Below are 19,961 nucleotides of genomic sequence, written 5' to 3' on the forward strand. Positions count from 1 at the left end.
TGATCTATACCTGGTCTGACAATGGCTAATAGCCTTGACACTGGGAAAGGAATTACACCCGACAGAAGATGATTTCACTAATGAAGGACATTGTATTCAAACCAGTTACTTATGAATTTTGTAAAAAGGTGCTAAAAGTTTTTCTGTGGTCTATTGTGCATTCATGATCTAGTTTCTCATTGTCTTATGAAAAGATTTTTTGCTTATATTTTACATATATATAAATATATATAAATATGTATATAGTTTTGTAAGAATTAAGTATTATTTTGAATAAATAGAAATTTGCTCAGCTTTGGTACAATTAACATGTAAATTAAAATTAGGAGTTTGTTGTATATGAATAATCTTTAGTATAATTACACTTTGTAGGAAAGTTGGGTTTTAAAACTATCAAATACAAGAATTCTATATATATACACACACATATACATACATATGGTCTCTGATTTTGAAATAACAAAATGAATGCTTAAAAAAGTAGATCCATTTGACATGGAAAAAGAAAAGATAGTAGCCTTCAGATTTTTTTTTACATTTTGTCAGCCAGTTTTAGTAATGTCTATGCACACTGAGTTTTTTCTTCATAATGCTAAGAGCTATATAGTACAAATTATTGTCATTTTAACGGTGAAGAAAATGAGGCATAAAGGATTAAGGAGCTGGGATTCAAATTCATAACCCTGATCCTTGCTTTAAGTACTATGAAAATCATAAATGGTACTTCATTGGTCTCAGGCCACAGAAGAGGAGTCCTCATTGAGGCCTCTCCTTTATTCCACATTCACAAGGAAAATCTTGTGACAGATTTATAAGGCAGATCTTTCTACCTTTCATCATGATATTGCTAACACCATTTTGCAAGCCATCATGATTTTTCTTACCTAGACCGATAGATGCCAAACTTTTGTTGAGATCATGTACTTAATCTGTAAAAGAAAAATTTGAGTGTGTACCTTTATTATGATGAAAATAAGTAATATTTATTGAGGGTTACCTATTGGTAGGCACTGTTTTAAGAGCATATGTACTTATAAATTATATATATACACTAACATATAATACATGTTACATAAACTATAAAACAAGTTTTAAAAAGCAAGTTAATAAGTTTATTTGTAATAATACAAAAATGTTTTATCCTCACTAAAATATATATATAGTGTGTGTATATATTTAGTGAGAGGAGTATGATTGAATATGTTACCTTGTTTTCAAAAATCTTGTTTTAACAATTCATGATTCAGGTGAAGGTCTAGTCTTTATTCCTTTTTTAAAATTAGATGCAATATGGCTGATAACTCATGAATATATGGATCCAAATGGAAGAAGTACATCTTTCCCTGTATTAAATCATTATATTGAATTTTCAGTTCCATTGCTGGTTATGTGAAGGTTTCTCCAGAATATTCTCTGGTACATTTGTCTTCTCTAATACCAACAGACTATCTTTGCAAATTAATCAGAAGAGAACAGGTTTAAACATTATTTTAAAGAAAGAAAAAAACCACCTTCTTCATTTGAATCACTGTTAACCAGATAGGAAGAAAATTCCATTTTCAAAGTCTGTGAGTGTCTACACATGAATGTTTGTTTGTATCAGAGGTCTGCAAACTACAGCCTAGAGGGCAGAACTAGCCTGTCCCTAATTTGTGCAGCCTCATCAGCTAAGATTCGTTTTTACATTTTTTAAGTGGTTTGGGGAAAAAAAACCCAAGAGTACTTTGTGACAAGAAAATTCAGATTTTAGTGCTGATAAGTGTGTATTGAAATGGCCACGTTCGCCATTTGTGTGTTTGTGGCTGCTTTCACACTGCAGCAGAGACAGGATGGCTCAGAAAGCCCCAACTGCTTACAGTCTGACCCTTTACAGAGGAGGTTTGCTGACTCCTGGTATAGAAGATACTTGTATCATTTTCACATTTAGAATGACAAAGTGATAGTAAATTTTCAAACTTTTTTGGAATCTGCTATTTGATGTTTTTTGTCAGTTTGCAAATCCTATGTGTTATCTTTTCAAGCTACTGCTTCAGCCTCATTTCTAGCTCTCCTCTCCTTTTGGGACTCTAGTTACATGTAGGTTACACCTCTTCACTGTATACCTCAGATCTCACCCTGCTAGCTTTTCTTAGTTTCCATCTTCTCCTGTGTCTTGGTCCTCTCGTTCTTCACCGTTTTGTTAGCTCTCTAATACCTTCTGATACATTTACAAAAATTTTGTCCAGCTTTTTAAATTATCCTCCATGGGAGGTTTTGTCCAGGTTGCATAGTCCACTATTAAGGAAAGCAGAGTCCATTTCCAGACATTTAAACAAATCTCTCCTTAGCCTGAGTTACTTTTGCATTTATAGTTAAAATGTCACTTATCCTAAAGGGTCAGATTAGATATGTTTATTATTTTACAAATATCTGCCAAATAGTGATCTGTTGACAGCCACTCGTTATAGAAAAATTCAGCAAATCTGAAACTTTTGTTATTTTAGAAAGAAAACCACTTACCTTATTGGCAGCTCTTAAGGACTTTGATACAAGATAACCAGCATAACTGTGCATGGAAGATTTTCACAGTTAATCTCTTCTCATTATAAAGTATTGATAGTAAAGCATCTCTTATTTAAGCTAATGTGATCTGTAAATGCACATTCATGAGCATATAAACAAAGTGCAGTTCATTACAATACTGTGGGAGCAAATGGGAGTCTGTGGAGAATGTTTACTCTTACACTGAACAGTTGACAGACTTAGTAAGGGTGCCATTGTCAAACACGTATTAAATGTCTTTGAAGCTGACTTCCTCCCTCCCTCCTCCTTCCCTTCTTCTCTTCCCTCTCATAAACTATAATTTGAAGTTCTAACATACGTGTTTTTCAATCCCAGGGTATTATCTCAAGCAGCCTATATATGGTTCCAGTCCATCCTTAATCTTCTTTGGGACTGTTCCGTACAGCAGAGTAGTTTTTCAAAAATACGAGTAAGATCAGTGACTTTCTTTTCAAAAGCTCATAAGGCTTCATATTGCACTTAGAGTAAAACTCAGAATTCTTACTTGGATATTTTGATTATTAGAATTCTTACTTGGATATTTTGATTATTAGAATGTAAACTGATTATTAGAATGTAAGAGACAGGGAGGGACCTTGTTTCTTTTCCCAGTATATTATCAGCACCTGGTATAGCACCTCACAAAAAGATGTCAGGAGTAAATTTGGATCAATAAATATAAGGGAAAAAGGAATTGAATACCTAGAATTTCATACTTAGGTACTAAAAAATTAAGACCATCTTAAAGGCTAATTTCTGATTTGCCTTTGCAGATTGCTCTGCATGGAATTTGTCACTTCGTATCATTTTGTGAATGTTTTTATTAGAAGCTCCAGGGCTTCTCAGCTGTCATTCTTATAAATGCAACATTATTGATGTGTTAATATTTTTACTTGTCCCTTCTGTATGTCTTTGCTGTGATTGATAATATGAACATTTATATAGTAGCCAAGTTACAGAAACCCAACTACGGAGAAGTGGGGTTGGCACACGGAATGTCAAACATTCAGTCTTTACACAAACATTGATCCACAATGATTGAATTTAATATGGCTACGTCAGTGATATTAGTACTAAAAATACATATTCCTAATTTATACTTGTTTACCTATCAGATGATAATTGCTATTTCAAGAACTGACAATTGACATTGAATATTTATTTTCAGGTTAAATTTTGGTAGTTTTGGTAAATTTTGCTATAGTCGTAGACACGTGTTAAAAGATTTTTTTGAAAACAAAGGCTAAATACTTTGTTTCCAAAATTTGAGATTTTAACTTTTTCAGGAAGCTCATAAGATGGTGAGAGAAGCAAATGTCAAGCAGGCAACAGCAGAAAAACAGCTAAAGGAAGCACAAGGAAAAGTAAGTTTTTGCTGCCTTAATAGTAAAAAAATAAAGAAATTCATGATTACTGTCTTAAAGATACTTAAAACATTTATTGGATATTCCTATTTATAAACTAGAGCTTATTTTAGAAGATTTGGGAACTACAGGAAACTATAAATAGAAAACCTACTACACAGGTACAATTAATAGTGAACAGTAGGCACTCATTTATATTAGAACCAAAGGAATCTTAAAAATAAATAAAATTAAATAATTTATTTATTACAAATTTATTAAATAAGGGCTCCCTGTGGGGAGTCTCCTCCCTCTGCCTGTGTCTCTGCCTCTCTGTTTCTCATGAATAAAGGAATTTTAAAAAATCTTAAAAATAAATGAATAAATAGAACCAAAGGATTTTAAGTCTTGTGAATCATATGTATTATCAAAAGGATTATATAATCACATTTTAAAGTTAATGATATTTTTATTAATTCGCTTGTGAAAAAAGCCACCAAACTAGATTATTCCTGTTATTTTAGGAATGAACCACAACTATTCATAAGCTGTTTCTATTTTGAGGATTTTGAAAATTCACATGAATCACATGTTAGGCATTTTGATAACTTAAAAAATTTCACTTAGCTCTGTGCATAGCAGCCAAATCCAAGCCATATAGAAACATTAAAAAACTTGGTTTCACTTTCTTTGTATTACTCCACAGCAAATACAAATTAAACTTTATTTCATCTTTGAAAGGAAAAGTGTTTTGATCACATTGCCAGCATTTAGCTGAATCTGTCCTAAAACAGTGAGTGTATGGAACTCTGTTGCTTTCTTTCCAAGATTGATGTCCTTCAAGCTGAAGTCGCTGCATTGAAGACACTTGTATTGTCCAGTTCTCCAACATCACCTACGCAAGAGCCTCTGCCAGGCGGAAAGACACCTTTTAAAAGGGGGCACACAAGAAATAAAAGTACAAGCAGTGCTATGAGTGGCAGTCATCAGGACCTCAGTGTGATACAGCCAATTGTAAAAGATTGCAAAGAGGTAACTCGCCAAGGACTGTCCCCTCTGACTCTCTTGATCCTTATTAATTCTCATCACTGAGGTGTCAGTTACGATTTTTGCCAGCAAAATCTTTAGTACAAAGTATGCAATATTAAGATGGGGGAGGCTTTATCTAGAGCTGGCTGCTTTCAGGGAGTCTTCAGTTCCGTTCTCTACTTGGCTGACCTTGGAGTTACCTGCTGGAAACTTGGTGAGTTTCTTACTCTTGGTATTTCATTTAGGGAGCAAACTGTCATGTGTTGTATAAAGGAGAGTGGGTGGCTTTAATGATCTGGCTAGGCAAAATTACTTGGTAGGATGCTCTAACAGAATATGAAATTTAAAAAAGTGTGAAAATAAGGCGATTCTCTTGAATAGCACATTGCTTTTACTTAAATCCTGGGAGAGGTAGAGTTTTATATCAGTGTAAAAGAGCGTTAATTCAGATAATTAAGCAACAAAAAAATAGAACTAATGGTAGCCTTATCATTAGAAAAGACATGTTGTGAAGGTAACAGATGTAGAAATATTTTGAGCTGTTTTGAGTAAAAATTGTATAATTATATATTTTTGGTTTTCTCATTGCATACAATGAGAAAACATTTCCAAGGAGATTGGAAGCAGGGAGTAGCCCTTCCCTCCTTTTTTCTTTTTCTTATAAGCTATATTTTACATTGTTGTATTCAGGTTCATCATGAATCTTTAAGAAGCTGTATCTGCTCATTTGGTTAAATTTTGGCACGGAAGCCAGGATTTTATTAGATTGAATAACCAAAATCGTTACTTAACTTTAATTGAATGCATTTTGGTTGCTTATTAATAAAAAAAAGATGCTGGTGAGGGAGAAGTTCAGTATGTGGCCAAATCTGAATTTGATGGAATCTAAAATTCATGTTGGTTAACTATTTCAGAAACTTTTGAATTAGTCCTAACTTTAATTTCCTTGAAATTAATTAGCATTTTTATTAACTTGCACTTGGTACAACTTGTATTTTGCTGCAGCTTCTTGGTGTGTGTGATTATATACCTTGTTTTCTGCTGTTTACACTAACAAAATTTAAATGTTTTCTCATGGAACATTTTAAAGTTTTGTTTTTAACTTAATGATGTCTCATGAAATATGAATAGGCAGCAAACAACTTCAAAATAGTAACGTTTTGCTTTCCAGGTATATCCTGTATTCTAATGTTTTGTGAAAACTTATCAAAAAGCTTTATTAGACAAAGGATACACGTAAAGTTGACCTGTGTAAACCTTAGGAAAAGATAAAACATGAGATGAGCACTGGACGTTATACTATATACTGGCAAATTGAACTTAAAATTTAAAAAAAATAATAAACCATTGGAAAGAAAGTGAAACGTCCATATTTCTGTAGAAAATGTGATAGGCAGGCAGAAGCGACATCTGCATTGTAGCTTCTGAAAGCACTTAAAGTGCACGTCTGTGCATCTATACACACACCTGCGTTATGCAAGTCTTTGCCATCAAGTCATTTAGATACGAATTTGAACTTTTACCGATTTCTTGGTCTGTAACCTTGGGCAAGTTAGTTTACCTTGCTAAGCCGTAGCTTTCTTTTATATACACACACACACACACACACACACACACACACATACATACACACACACACACACACACACTCTTAAAAAATGAAGATCATAATGTCTGTCTTATACAGCTGTGAGGATTAAGCATTTGGGAAGTTCTTACTTCCCATGGTTCCTGACACAGGGTCAGCTCTTAATAGCTTAAATTACTGCCTTTGAACTAGAATCTTACCTGCTTTGGGGTTTATGTCCATTAAAGGTTAAACTTTACAAAGAAAAGTAATTTGAAAATGTAAGTATTATTTATCCTTTTGCCTTTAGCTCTGATTCAAAGAATTTATGGATTAGGATAAAAAAAAAACTCATACTGAAATTTCCATGATATACCTTAAAAGAAAGTCTATGAGAAAGCTTGGATACACTTAGTCTTTTATTATTTTCATGTAAACCATCTGCATATCCATTTAAGCCGTCCTGAAGGTCATGGGTGTAGTTAGTGTGTCGTTTATGTGTCCAGTTCTCTTGGATGATAGTGGCTTAGAGCTGCAGGAGGATGAGGGGCATTACCTTGAAAGGGCAGCCAGGGGCAGGTGTGGCTCTGTTTGTGACAGGTAGTATTGAGCTGAGTAGAGGGCATTTGGAGGGAAGACTACTTTGGGAAAATTTGTTAAAGGGCAGGAGGGGAAAGGAGGGACCGCCCGGAAGAGTGACTAGGAAGATGAGTGTCAGCCTGATAATTGTCGATAATTCAGACAGTAGTCACCAGATGTTGCTATGCCAAAAAATAGATCTTAGTAAATGTTATGTTTTTAAGATAGTTTAGGGGGTTATATATGTGCTGCTTACACAGTAAACATTTTCAAAGTTCTTTTGAAAATGCCCTCAGGTAATAGAACAGTTAGTATCATTTCGACCCCAGCTAGGTTTCACAATTTAGTCTCCATTTCTTCACTTTATTTAATGAACTTGGCTCCAACTTAACCTTTTGATTATTTTCAGAAAAGACTTCTCATCACTTGTTTTATATTCAGAGCAGTGAGCACAATGTATCTTAAGAGGAGCGCCACCATTTTGGGGGGGGTGGTGGTGGTGGGGAATCCAGGTAGCATCGTTGAATATACCAGGGTAGATCCGTTGAAAAGAGCTAGTCAGTCATTTGGGACTTTGGATTTTTTTAAAAAGGAAGTTGGTATCAAGAATAGTTCAGTTCATTATTTTAAATGAAGACGACTTCTTTATCAGTAATGTTTAAATTAGGTTTTGGTTTTATAAGATGATTTTGTGTTTGTGCCTTTAAAAAGATTATTCTGTGTTTTCTTTTGGTTTGTCAGGCTGACTTATCTCTGTATAATGAATTCAGATCTTGGAAGGATGATCCCACAATGGATAGATCGTGTCCTTTCTTAGACAAAATTTATCAGGAAGATATCTTTCCATGTTTAACATTCTCAAAAAGTGAGGTAATTTTTTTTTAAATTTTAATAGGAATGCGTTAGAGTTGTTGCTGTACCCTTTGCTAAATCATGTTATATATTTTCTCTTACATAAATAAGTTATTATAACATGTCATGTTTTATCATTTTCTCCATTCCATACTAAGATCATCATTATTTCTTGGCATTCAGTTACTGAACATCTTTGTTTACTTGAGCAGAGGCTCATTCACAGTGAAGTATGTGTTGCACCAGAGTGTAGTAAATGTGCATCAGGGGTAGGGCTGCTTTCTTAATTCTCGGTCCAAGGTTCACTATAAGGAAAGTTCTATACACTACGAAGAACTAAATAAAAAATCATTTAGTTTCTTCATCTTTAAAATGGAAAATACCTGCCTTGCTTGTGTCACAGGGCTGTTAAGAGAATGAAATGAAGTAAATTAAGTACATAAACTTTTAAAAAATACAAGGTACTATATAGACGTAAGGTCATAAATTTAATTTGTTCATACCTGTGGAAGGTTTGTCTATAAATATCTTGTCAATCTCTGTTTAAGAAATGTAATCCTAAGAGTCTTATACGAAGTCTTTAGAGGATTTAACTTTAACATTATTTGTAAGGAGAAGTTAAAACAGACAGTAAAACACTTGACATGTAGACAGGTCATTCATTGTGCCTCTGTGTCTGTTTTGGGGGAGGCCATTCGTATTAGTAATCTTGCCACTCTGAAGAAATGTGCTGGTTTCATCTCCTGTTGGTCAGTTGCTACCATCGCATCTGTACATTTAATATTTGATAATCCAGCCGGTTCTTTTGTAGATCACTCTTGTACTCTTGAATACAAGTTCAGAAAATACACAGCTGTAGTTGTATATATTGCTGTGTCATGAATGACCAGTGTTCAAAAATACATATGAATTTAGCAAAATAAAGCATTAGTGTATTTATTTTGACGTGGCATTAATAGTGGATGTTAATTGTGGCTAAGAGGCGGACCGATTGGAATTAATGCCCTCAGCCCTCTTGTAGATAATGAGAAAAGTTACTTAGCTACAACTGAATTGCCCTTCATAACAATATTTGGATTATAAAAGAATTCCAACCAAGATTACAGTTTTTCCTTGACCTAAGACCAAACTAGTGGGGCCTGGGGAAAGAATAATTTTTTTAAAAAACCCAGTTTACTGTAGAATACAATTTTAACATTTTTATGCCAGAATAGCATCTGATACTTTTTGTTTTTTTAAAGTTGGCTTCAGCTGTTCTGGAGGCTGTGGAAAACAATACTCTAAGCATTGAACCAGTGGGATTACAACCTATTCGATTTGTGAAAGCTTCTGCAGTCGAATGTGGAGGACCAAAGTATGTTTTCAGAACCATGTCTTGTGGAAGACGTGGAGTTTTAAAAATCTTATATGTTGTAAATATTTAGTTTTTCTAGTTTTAAATGTGATTAAATTTCTTGTTTTCTGTTGAGTTTATGCACCCTAAAGAGATATCCTCAGACAGTGCGAGATGTAGCATTTCAAACATTTCAAATATATTAGATCAGGTATTAGACACATTTTTTTTTAGACCACATGTTGTGACTCATTAGTTAATCATAAAATCAGTTTAGTGGGTCATAAGCAGAACTTTTGTTTGTTATACATAGAGATTTTGGTGTAAAATACTTCTTCCTGAGGGTTGCCATTAAAGGTAGTTTGGGAAGAGAGTGAATTAGACCAGCATGAAAACGGTGCCAGAAAGACTTCTATATGATCCTCCGCTTTCGTAGTGTCCTAGAAAGGACTCTCCCTTTGGTAGCTAACCAGTTCGATCTTTCATACATGACAGACACTCGGCAATTATAAACCTTCCAAGATGAGACCCCCACATTTCATGGCAGAGCAGGTTCTTTGCTCTCCAGTCCTAGAAGGAAGAAAGACCAAAACCAGCAGTCCCTGGGACCTTTGGCAGAGCTGTTGGCGATGTGACTTGGAAAGATTTGGAGGACGCTGCTTAGTTGGCAGTTAAGAACTAGGTCTGTGTAGGGGACTGGAAAGTCTGAGAAAGCACCCAGAAAGCAGGAATTGACTCGGGTCTGGGTCACCATGAAGGCAGAAGGGAAGAGGGCTGGTTGAGGAGATAACAGGTCTGTGTTAAAGCCTGATGTAGGAGTCGTGTGATTCTTCGTGTTTCCTGTTGTGCACACGCATCCTCGGCCGGATCACATGCTGTTTGCGTTCAGGTGGTCCTGAACCTGGTCACGGGTTTGTTCTGCGAGCCAAACACCCCTGCGCTCCCCCTGGGCCATGACTGTAGCACAGCGGCCTCTGAACCTTGGTGAGGGGATTGACATTTCTAAATTCTTCTCCTTCTACAAGCTCCCAAGTATTTTTATCCTGATCATCAACAATAGCAGTTTTTGTGCTTTTAAGGTCTGTGTATACCTTATTTTAAATATAGCATATAGCAGTTGTTAATAGAATTTTACATTTCTGCTTACATTCTATATAACAGATACATGTGCCAATGACAAATGAGGGTACCAGTTTAAGTGGATTTATATAGTATTTTAGTAAAATAATTACATAGATTACGTTTAGGGAACAGTTTTCATAGTATAGGGATACTTTGCTTGTAGGAATGGGGTGAGATGCCAAGGTGGTTGGAGTGCATGTTGTGTGGAGAAACTTAAGGAACATATTCTCTTCTGTGAAGTGTGAAGTATGGCCCTGGCCAAGACTCCCAGGGGCTGGGTGTTGAAGATAATCACAAAGTAAATGACACATGCTGTGGGAACTTTGTGGAAGCCAGGACCAGTCTCATGAGTGGAGGTTAGGGCCCATTCTCTGAAGGAGGGAGATTTGATCTGGGTTTTTGAGCAAGAGTAGAATTTGGATAAAGAAGACTACGTAAAAAAAAAAAAAAAAAAAGAAGAAGAAGAAGAAGAAGACTACGTAAGACTGAAGGCCTAGAAACAAGCACCCGTGTGTTCCGAAGATGGTGAGTGTATGGAGAGAAGGATGTGACAAATCTGAAGAGAATTTTGGAGAGGAAGAGATTCAGGTGGGGATGATAAAAGGAAAGGAGTTAAAGGCCCACTGGGAGAGTGGTGTGACATTTCCAAAATTAGTGGGAAGGGCTCTGCTTCAGGGAAGAAGACGACAGCTCTAGATACAGACATGTTGGCATCCCCAAGTGAGGATGGCAGGTAAGGGTTTGATGTCTTGGGACTAGGGGTACCTGGGTGGCTCAGTCAGTTAAGTGACTACCTTCAGCTCAACTCATGATCCAGAGTCCTGGGATCCAGTCCCACATCGGGCTCCCTGCTCAGCAGGGAGTCTGCTTCTCCCTCTCCCTCTGCCTGCAGCTCCCCCTGCTTGTACTCTCTCACTTGCTCTCTCTCAAATAAATAAATAATCTTTTAGAAAAAAAAAATGAAATCTGGGGACTAGAGTTGTTAAAGGGTCCTGAGGAAGTGTAGCACATTAACAATGCTGGACTTGGAAGTCAGAAGGCTTTGACGTTGAACCTTAGCTCAAATAAAAATACGTTGACTTGACGAACAATTCAAAGATGGCTTTAGAAATGAAGAAACACTTTCATTATTTCAGAAGTTGATACTTTAAAACCACTTTAGCAAAGTCCTTTAAAAATTAGACAAAATACTAGACAAATAAGTATATTTGTGTTTCCAGAAGAATAGTGTATACATGGATTTTTATCAGTTCAGTGCTACTTTTCCTTCTTGTGTAAATTATACTTTTGGAAATTCCAAGGACTTCATCACTGTGCCTTAAATTTCTCGATCTTTTATCCTTCCTAAGCTAGTTATTAGTGTTTTAAAAATATAGTTACAGATCATTAAAGGAATTTTCTAAGAAAGGAACAATGAGGCAAACTGTCTTTGGAAAGATGAGAATTCTTTTGTGGTTGGAATGGCCACCTCCAAAATACCCTATTTTATATATATATATTTTTAAGATCTTATTTATTTAGAGAATGAGAGAGTGTGTGAGCAGGGTGAGGAGCAGAGGGGAGGGAAGAGGAGGAGGAGAGAATCTCACAACCCTGAGATCATGACCTGAGCTGAAACCAAGAGTTAGACAATTAACTGAGCCATCCAGGCACCCCAGAATTACCCTATTTTAAATACACATTCTCCATATGTTTATTATTGAGGCACATCTGTATCATATTTGTTGTAAGTATAGCTGAAATTTAATGTTCATGTAACATTTTTCTTTATTATATAATTTATAATGTTATTTAAAATGCTGTTAATCACTTTATTTTAGTTACAGCTGTACTCATTTTGCCTCGATAGGGAGTAGTAGTTTTTTCAGCCATGGTTTTAGCTTAGGAGGGTAATCACTAGGCTGCTTCAGAGTCTGCCCTGAAAGACAGTCCAGCATCATTGTACTGAGCAGTAGAGTGACAGGTGGCTCATCACTTGACCAACAGTCATTGAATGTCTGGTGTGTGCCAGGCACGTGCTTGGTGCCTCGCATTTAAAGATGAATAAGATTCAGTCTCTGCCTTCAAGAGACCTACAGCCTCATTCTAACCAGAAAGCCCTCATAACCAAATCTGAGAGTCTGTAGTATGCAAATAGAAAGGTTGGTATGTCTGAATGTAGTGCACCCCTTCTATAATTATTGAGAGTCTGTATTTTTGCAAGGTGCTTTATTCCTTTGTATTTGTCAGTCCTGTGTGCATGTAGAATAGTGCCAGGTACCTGCTAGGTTTCAAATACTTGTTGTCTTAGTGAGGATGAAACTTCTACAGAAGGGTGGGAGCAAAACGCTTCCAATTTTAAAAAAATAAAATTTTGTCATTGTTTTGCAGAAAATGTGCTCTAACTGGCCAGAGTAAGCCCTGTAAACACAGAATTAAATTAGGGGACTCAAGCAACTATTATTACATTTCTCCTTTTTGCAGATACAGGGTAAGTAACTTAACCATGAATTTTAATACAGCTCACTTTGATATGACACATTTGACTATTTATGACTTTTTTCCCCTTTTGGCCTAGATCACCTCTGTATGTAACTTTTTTACATACATTCGATATATTCAGCAGGGGCTCGTGAAACAGCAGGACGGTGAGTTTTCTTAATTGGTTATAAAATATTTACATAAACCTTCAGAAAGTGTAGAACATAGTAATGCTTAAATAAACTTTATTATTGGTATATTCATATTGAATCTCTCATAGTTGTATGAGAGTTTGGGAACTAGTGTCTTTTAAAATGTATTTAACCCTTAAAACTGCCTCATTTTACTCTTGAGTTTTAAGCAGGATCAGTTATAAGTCTTAAGGGGGGGTGTATTGATAAACCAGACAGTAAAAATGAGGGGAGTAAAAGGCTTATTGAACTTACTCTTAAGAAATAAAAATGAGTAAGCTCTAGACATGGTCAGATTTATTTTAATTGGTGGAAACCATGAGGATCTAACAATAATTTTTTTCTGTATTTTCTACTTTCACGTGTGAATTAATAAAGCAGTCATGAGGATAGTTCTGAATGGAATAAAGATTACTATATTCTGAATCAGCCGAAACATATAGATGATATATCCAGGAGAGCCAACCTCATGCAAGTGTTTTAATATTTTTAATACAGTCTTTCATGATTACTGATGATTCTGTAGTCAAATGTCTTAAATGCCAGGCATGAAAATGAAAAAGGCCCACCAGCTCCAAAGCAGTGTTTCTTGAGTATATGTGATTGTTTTAAAACAAATAGCAGATCCCAAGCTAGGGATAAAGTCTACACTCATTTTGTATTTGAAGTTGTAGGAAATTTCCTATTCATATCTTTTTAGGGACTGAAAGTATTTTTGTATTTAAAACCTAGAAGAGGCCTACTGTCTTTTAGTCATGTAAACCAGTGAATCTCAATTCTGTGGAAAAGTTAGTAATGCTGATAAAAATTTAGGTTAGCATTTCAAAGCCTTGGTATGTTGGGAAGAGTCCTATTTATTTAGAATCCCATATAACTGGATTTTACTGCCTAAAAGAATGAGGGTGAAACCTCTCGTTAATATTGAGTTTCATGGGATCCCTGGGTGGCGCAGCGGTTTGGCGCCTGCCTTTGGCCCAGGGCGCGATCCTGGAGACCCGGGATCGAATCCCACGTCAGGCTCCCAGTGCATGGAGCCTGCTTCTCCCTCTACCTATGTCTCTGCCTCTCTCTCTCTCTCTCTCTCTGTATGGCTCTCATAAATAAATAATAAAAAAAAAAAAATTAAAAAAAAAAAATATTGAGTTTCAGAAGGCTGAGTAGCATAAAGTAGTCTTTAAAGGGTACAGGACTTTTCACAACTTCAATAAAATTGAAATATTTTTGAATACCTGTTGGTGGTCATAGGATTTAAGCCACAGAACAGATGATTTATGTTAAGTTTAATTGTCAAGTGTGTTTTTTTCCTCCTTGTTAAAGAAGTTTTTGTAGGGAAGATGCTTTCATCTTCCTTTCATAATTTCCTTTATGAAAAGGAGAAATTGTCATGAGTGGTAGTAGGGTGATGGCGATAGAAGTGGCCTCTTCTCTGATTTCTGTCACTCTACCTCTTCACAGTACTTGGTACACATCATATAACATGTGGGTTTGTAGCAAATTAATACTGTAATTTAAAAATCTGTGTTATCTGTGCCTTGTGCCAGAGGAATTTAGGGCAGCTAAATCTAAAGTAGGGTTTCTCAGGCCTGGTTCTATTAACATTTTGAGTTGGATAAGTCTTGTTGTGGTGTGTAGGGACTATCTTGTGCATTGTAGGATGTTTAACACCATTGCTGAGCTTTACTCAGATGCCAGTAATGAAAAATGTATCCAGACATTTTGTCAGATGTACTCTTGAGGACAAAATCTCCACTGGTTGAAAACCACTGATCTAAATCAGTCTCTAATGTGATGACATGTCAGAGGAAGACTTTTTGTCTGAAATATAAAGCCAGCTTTTTTTGACTCAGCAGAGAGGGCTTGTCTGAAGTAGAGATAATTGACAATTACAGATCGACCTCTACATTTATTTCTATTTTTAATTTGAGCCATATGCAAAATCTTTCTCTGTTATTCCCACAAAGAATTTTACTGAGTTCTCTGGACTCTTATTTTCCTGTTTCACTCTGCCTTGGTGTTAACAAACAGTGGAATGGCCAAGATGTAGCAAACTAGAGCAAGAAGATCCCTAAGTTAGAATAATTGAGGATTGAGTGTAATTGCTTATGAAGGCAACAAGATTGCCATTATTTACTCAGGGCACTGAAGTGTCTACCTTCTGTTGGGCTAAAGTGGTCATTGACGTTATAGCAAATAGTTGTGGCAAAACTGGTGAATATTGCTCATTTATTGATAACACTGAGATTGTCACAGATACATGAAAAATGTAGTGATTTCACTACTGGGTATTTACCCAAAGTAAATAAATTTGTGTGACTTAGCAGTAAAATGGTGAGGCATTAGATAGGTCATTAGGAAATGCCCAGATGGCATTTCAGCTAATGTTAAGTTTTCAGTGAAATGGCTAAAAAATAATTAAGATGGCATCTTGTGATTTATGTGTTTCCTTTTCTATTTGTATAGTTGATCAGATGTTTTGGGAAGTTATGCAGTTGAGAAAAGAGATGTCATTGGCAAAGCTGGGATATTTCAAAGAGGAACTCTGATGCTCTGCCTGGGACCATGCATGAACCTCCCTGAATACCTGGAAAATGGCTGAATATTTTTATGGTTACTTGATATTTATTTCCAAGGAGTGGGCCCAAGACTGTTTTCCTCTTGCAGATTACACTAAGAAGTACTGTGATTTCTTTTAAATTGACCTATGCTGTGTTTGCTTTCTCTTAGTTGAACACACTATAAAGAATTACAGGTGTACCAGTGATTGTAATTTATAGTTGCAAAAAAAAAAAAAAAAAGCTAAATAAAGAAATAAGTCAACATTAGATTGAATATGTTTTTGCTTTCTCCTCTAGTTCTGTTGTGGCATGTAGATAACGTAAGCTGAATGTATTGAATTAAAGTTTTCAAAGTGTACAGCAGCCTGTGAGAGGCAAGGAAGAAGGCTGAGTGGGCATCAGCTCTGGCCCCCCACAAGAATGGATCTATTTTTGTCTGTTTTGTAGATTGGGCTTTAAAGAAGGCAAAAAGAAATCAGGAAGCACTTAATCTCTCCATCTAGAGAATGCTGTTAGTATTTCTGAAGAAGAACCTTTCAGCTTTCAGATATTTTCTACCTACATGTGCATATTTCTGAAACAAAAAGTAGACTTTGTTCTTTAAGTATTTTTTCTACATGTCTTTAATCACTACATGGTTTTGACTATATAGTATGTTAATATTGTTTGGAAATTAGCTGTAAGTTTTTTTTCATATCATAGTGCTGTGATGAATATCCTCATGCATCTTTATACATTATTGGGTTATTTTCTTCATGTAAGTGCCTAGAAGTAAAATTGTTGGGTCAAGGTGTATGTGTATTTTAAAATATTTGATCTGCTTTGCCAGATTGACCTCTACAGAAGTCGAACAAATGTATTTTTACAGTAGCATTGTGTAAGAGACCTAATTTTCTGAGGATGGCATTGTTTTCAGTCCTGTCTTCAAAGGTTCAGTCAACCCTACCTGTAGAAGATTCAGTCATCAGGATGGGTGGGAGTCTACAGACAAAAGGATATGTTTGAGAAAAGTATCGTGTGGGAGAAACCATCACCATCATGCCCAGCTCAGGAATCTGAAATCGAACATGAAAAGAACTTTGAAGCTAGAATTTTATGTCCTGATAAGTAGTTTTTCAAATGTTAGAGCATAATAAACATGTTCTCAGACTTTCAAAACTTGAGAAGATTTTCCACACAAAGATGTAAATTAAAAACACTTTTGGAGAAAGTACCTAAGTATGAAGAGAAACAAATCCAAGAGATTCAACACAAGAGATCTGGGGGGAAAAAAGAGAAACTATGGAATTTGTTAATGACTTTGAAAGAATAACTAAAAGGTAAAGCTAAAGAAAATAACAAAGTATATCTCTAACAGTCTAGAATTAAAATTCTTTACAATATCAACACAGTAACAGTGAGAGGAGACCTGAGATTATGCGGATAATTACAGTTCCAGTCTTGTCAGATGGGAGATATACCAATTAAATTGAAGGGCCAAAGGAAAAAAAGACCAAGTAGAGAAATGAATAGTGTGATATGGAAATAATATATTTATACACAAAGCATAAGGACATGGAAAGGTTGAAATAAAAGCATGGAAAAAAAGGAAAATGTGGTTACGCTTTATCTGACAAAATAGATATTAAAACAAAAGCATATTTGGATAGAGATGGGTGCTATCTAATGCAAAAAATCATATCACCAAGAAGACTTAGAAAAATAGTAATAATTGAAGAAATTTAAAAAGATTAGGACTAATACTGAAAATGAAATATAAAAACAACTCCCAACTCAACAGTAGAAAACTAATTATCTCCTTAAAAATGGGCAAAGATCCTGATAGACATTTTTCCAAAGAAGACATACAGATGGTCAACAGACACATGAAAAAGGATGCTCAATATCATCATCAGGGAAATACAAATCAAAACCACAATGAAATAGCACTTTATACTAGCCAGAATGGCTTATAGGATCAAAAGGACAAGAAATAGTAAGTGTTGACGAGGATATAGAGAAAGGGAACCCTCATGTACTTTTGGGATGTAAATTGGTGCAGGCACTATGAAAAACAATATAGAGTAATTACATTACTGGGTATTTACCCAAAATAAAACACTACTTCAAAAAGATATATGCACCCCTATGCCTCTATGTTTATTGCAACATTATTTACAATAGCCAAATTATGGAAGCAGCTCAAGTGTCCACCAATAAATGGATGGATGAAAGGGATTTGGTTCTCACACACCGCAATATTACTCAGCCATCAAAAAGAATGAAATCTTACATTTGCAACAACATGAGTGGAGCTAGCAGATATTATGCTAAGTGAAATAAGTGTGAAAAAGACCAACACCATATGATTTCACTTAAATGTGGAATCTTAAACATGAACAGAAACAGACTCAAACACAGAATAGACTTGGTTGCTAGAGAGGAGAGGAGTGGGCATCAGATAAAATTGGCGAGGGGGATTAAGAGGAACAAACTTCCAGTTACAAAGACACAGGGATGAAAAGTACAGTACAGAGAATATAGTCAGTATTATAACTTTGGTGACAGTAACGGTACTTAATGTTAACGTTGCATGATATATGAAATTGTGGAATTAGTGTGTTGCACACCTGAAACTACGTCACCTATGCTTCAATTTAAGGAAAAAAAGTGCTTCAAGGGAAATTATGTGGCTTTAAATCTTTATTTTTAAAATGAGCTAAGTGTTCAATTAAAGATACAGAAGGGCAAAATAAAGGTAAAGGAAGGAGATAACAGAAGTAGAAAATGATGATGCCATAGGTTGACAAAGTTGTGTGTAGACTGAAAAAAAACAAAATAGATGAAAGTTTCTGTCAAGTTTATGGATAAAAAATAACCCATATCAGGAATGAAAAAGCATATGTCACTATAGATACTGCAGATATTAAACATGATTATGATGAACATCCCAATATGTTTGAAAATTTAGGCAAAATGACAAAATTCCTAGAAAATGTTATGTTTTGATTAAAAAATCAGAAGCCTGAGCAGTACTATTACTATTCAAGGAGAAGAGTAATTAAAAATCTTGTCACAAAACTCTAGGCATAAATTAACGAATTTAAAAGAATGAATTATTCTAATCTTAAATATATTCTTCTGGAGAATAGGATCACTATGTTTCATACATCAAAAACCAATATAACCTCGATAGTAAAACCAGATTGGGACAGTCAGTACAAGAAAGGAAGGTTATAGGTCCATTTTGTCATGAGTAGATATGCAGAAGCAAATAATGTAACATACTGACCAACTGGCATTTATCCCAGGAATGCAAAAATGATAGAGGGGCATCTGGGGGCCCAGTCAGTAGAGCATGTGATTCTTGATCTCAGGGCAGGGTCAGGGGGTGTAGAGATGACTTAAAAAAGTTTTTTTGAATGGTATATTTGGAAATTTATAAATCTAATTCACCACATTTACAAAATAAAAGGGAAAACCATCTGATCAATAGATACAGGAAGATACTTAGTAATCTTTTCAGGTTGATAAAAGATATCTTTAAAAAAATCTTAGTGAACACCATCCTAAGGTGGGAATGTTAGAAGCATTTTCTTTAAAATCAGCAGTGGAACAGAGATGATTACTCGTATTAAAAATTGTACTGTAAATGTTACTGCAGCAAGATGAGGGAGGAAAATAAAGATACAGTGATCGGGAAGGAAAAAATAAAACTCATTTTGATATGATTGCATAGAAAAAGTCTTCCATCAAATTATTAGACGTAATTGGATAGTTTCTAAGGTGGTTAAACATAGGATCAATATATATTTGTGAATTGTACCTATGTACAGCCATAATTAGAAAATGAGATTTTTAAAAAGACACCAAGCAATTACAAAAAGAATTTTGAGGTACTTAGGAATAAATCTAACCAAAGATATGCCAGATGTGTGGGGAGAAAGTTATAAAACTTTACTAAAAGACATTGAAGGGGACCAGAGTGATCCTATGTTCATGAGTAGAAAGAATATTTAAAAAAAAAAAATGAACGTATAGATTTAGTGCACCTCCAAACTAAATCCCAAAATTTCTGTTGGAATTGACAAACTTGTCAAGATTTGTGTGGCAGAGTTAAGGGTGAAGAATGACCAGGGCACTTTTGAAGAACAAGAAAGAACGGAGACTTCATCGTACCAGAATGGCTTTTTATGGGGCAGCCCGGGTGGCTCAGCGGTTTAGCGCCGCATTCAGTCCAGGGCCTGATCCTGGAGACCCGGGATCGAGTCCTATGTCAGGCTCCCTGCATGGAGCCTGCTTCTCCCTCTGCCTGTGTCTCTGCCTCTCTCTCTCCTTTCTGTGTGTCTCTCATGAATAAATAAAAATCTTTAAAAAAAAGTAGAGTTAAAAAAAAAGAATGGCTTTTTA

The 19,961-nt window shown here is 35.4% G+C and overlaps 1 protein-coding gene across 5 annotated transcripts in view; it reads left to right on the plus strand.

Annotated features, from left to right (window-relative positions):
* RAB3IP (RAB3A interacting protein) overlaps positions 1-15,839 on the plus strand; it is a 41,637-nt gene extending 25,798 nt beyond the window's left edge. For all 5 annotated transcript variants that reach the window (XM_072742496.1, XM_072742497.1, XM_072742499.1 and 2 more), the window contains 7 exons: positions 3,828-3,905; positions 4,713-4,916; positions 7,801-7,929; positions 9,153-9,265; positions 12,737-12,836; positions 12,924-12,993; positions 15,478-15,839. In XM_072742496.1, the coding sequence (XP_072598597.1) occupies positions 3,828-3,905; positions 4,713-4,916; positions 7,801-7,929; positions 9,153-9,265; positions 12,737-12,836; positions 12,924-12,993; positions 15,478-15,560 (777 nt within the window). In that variant the 3' untranslated portion in view covers positions 15,561-15,839. The remainder of the gene's footprint in view (positions 1-3,827; positions 3,906-4,712; positions 4,917-7,800; positions 7,930-9,152; positions 9,266-12,736; positions 12,837-12,923; positions 12,994-15,477) is intronic.
* Positions 15,840-19,961: the final 4,122 nt, after the last annotated feature.

The sequence above is a fragment of the Vulpes vulpes genome, chromosome 16 (genome assembly GCF_048418805.1).
Source record: "Vulpes vulpes isolate BD-2025 chromosome 16, VulVul3, whole genome shotgun sequence".
NCBI lineage: Eukaryota > Metazoa > Chordata > Mammalia > Carnivora > Canidae > Vulpes > Vulpes vulpes.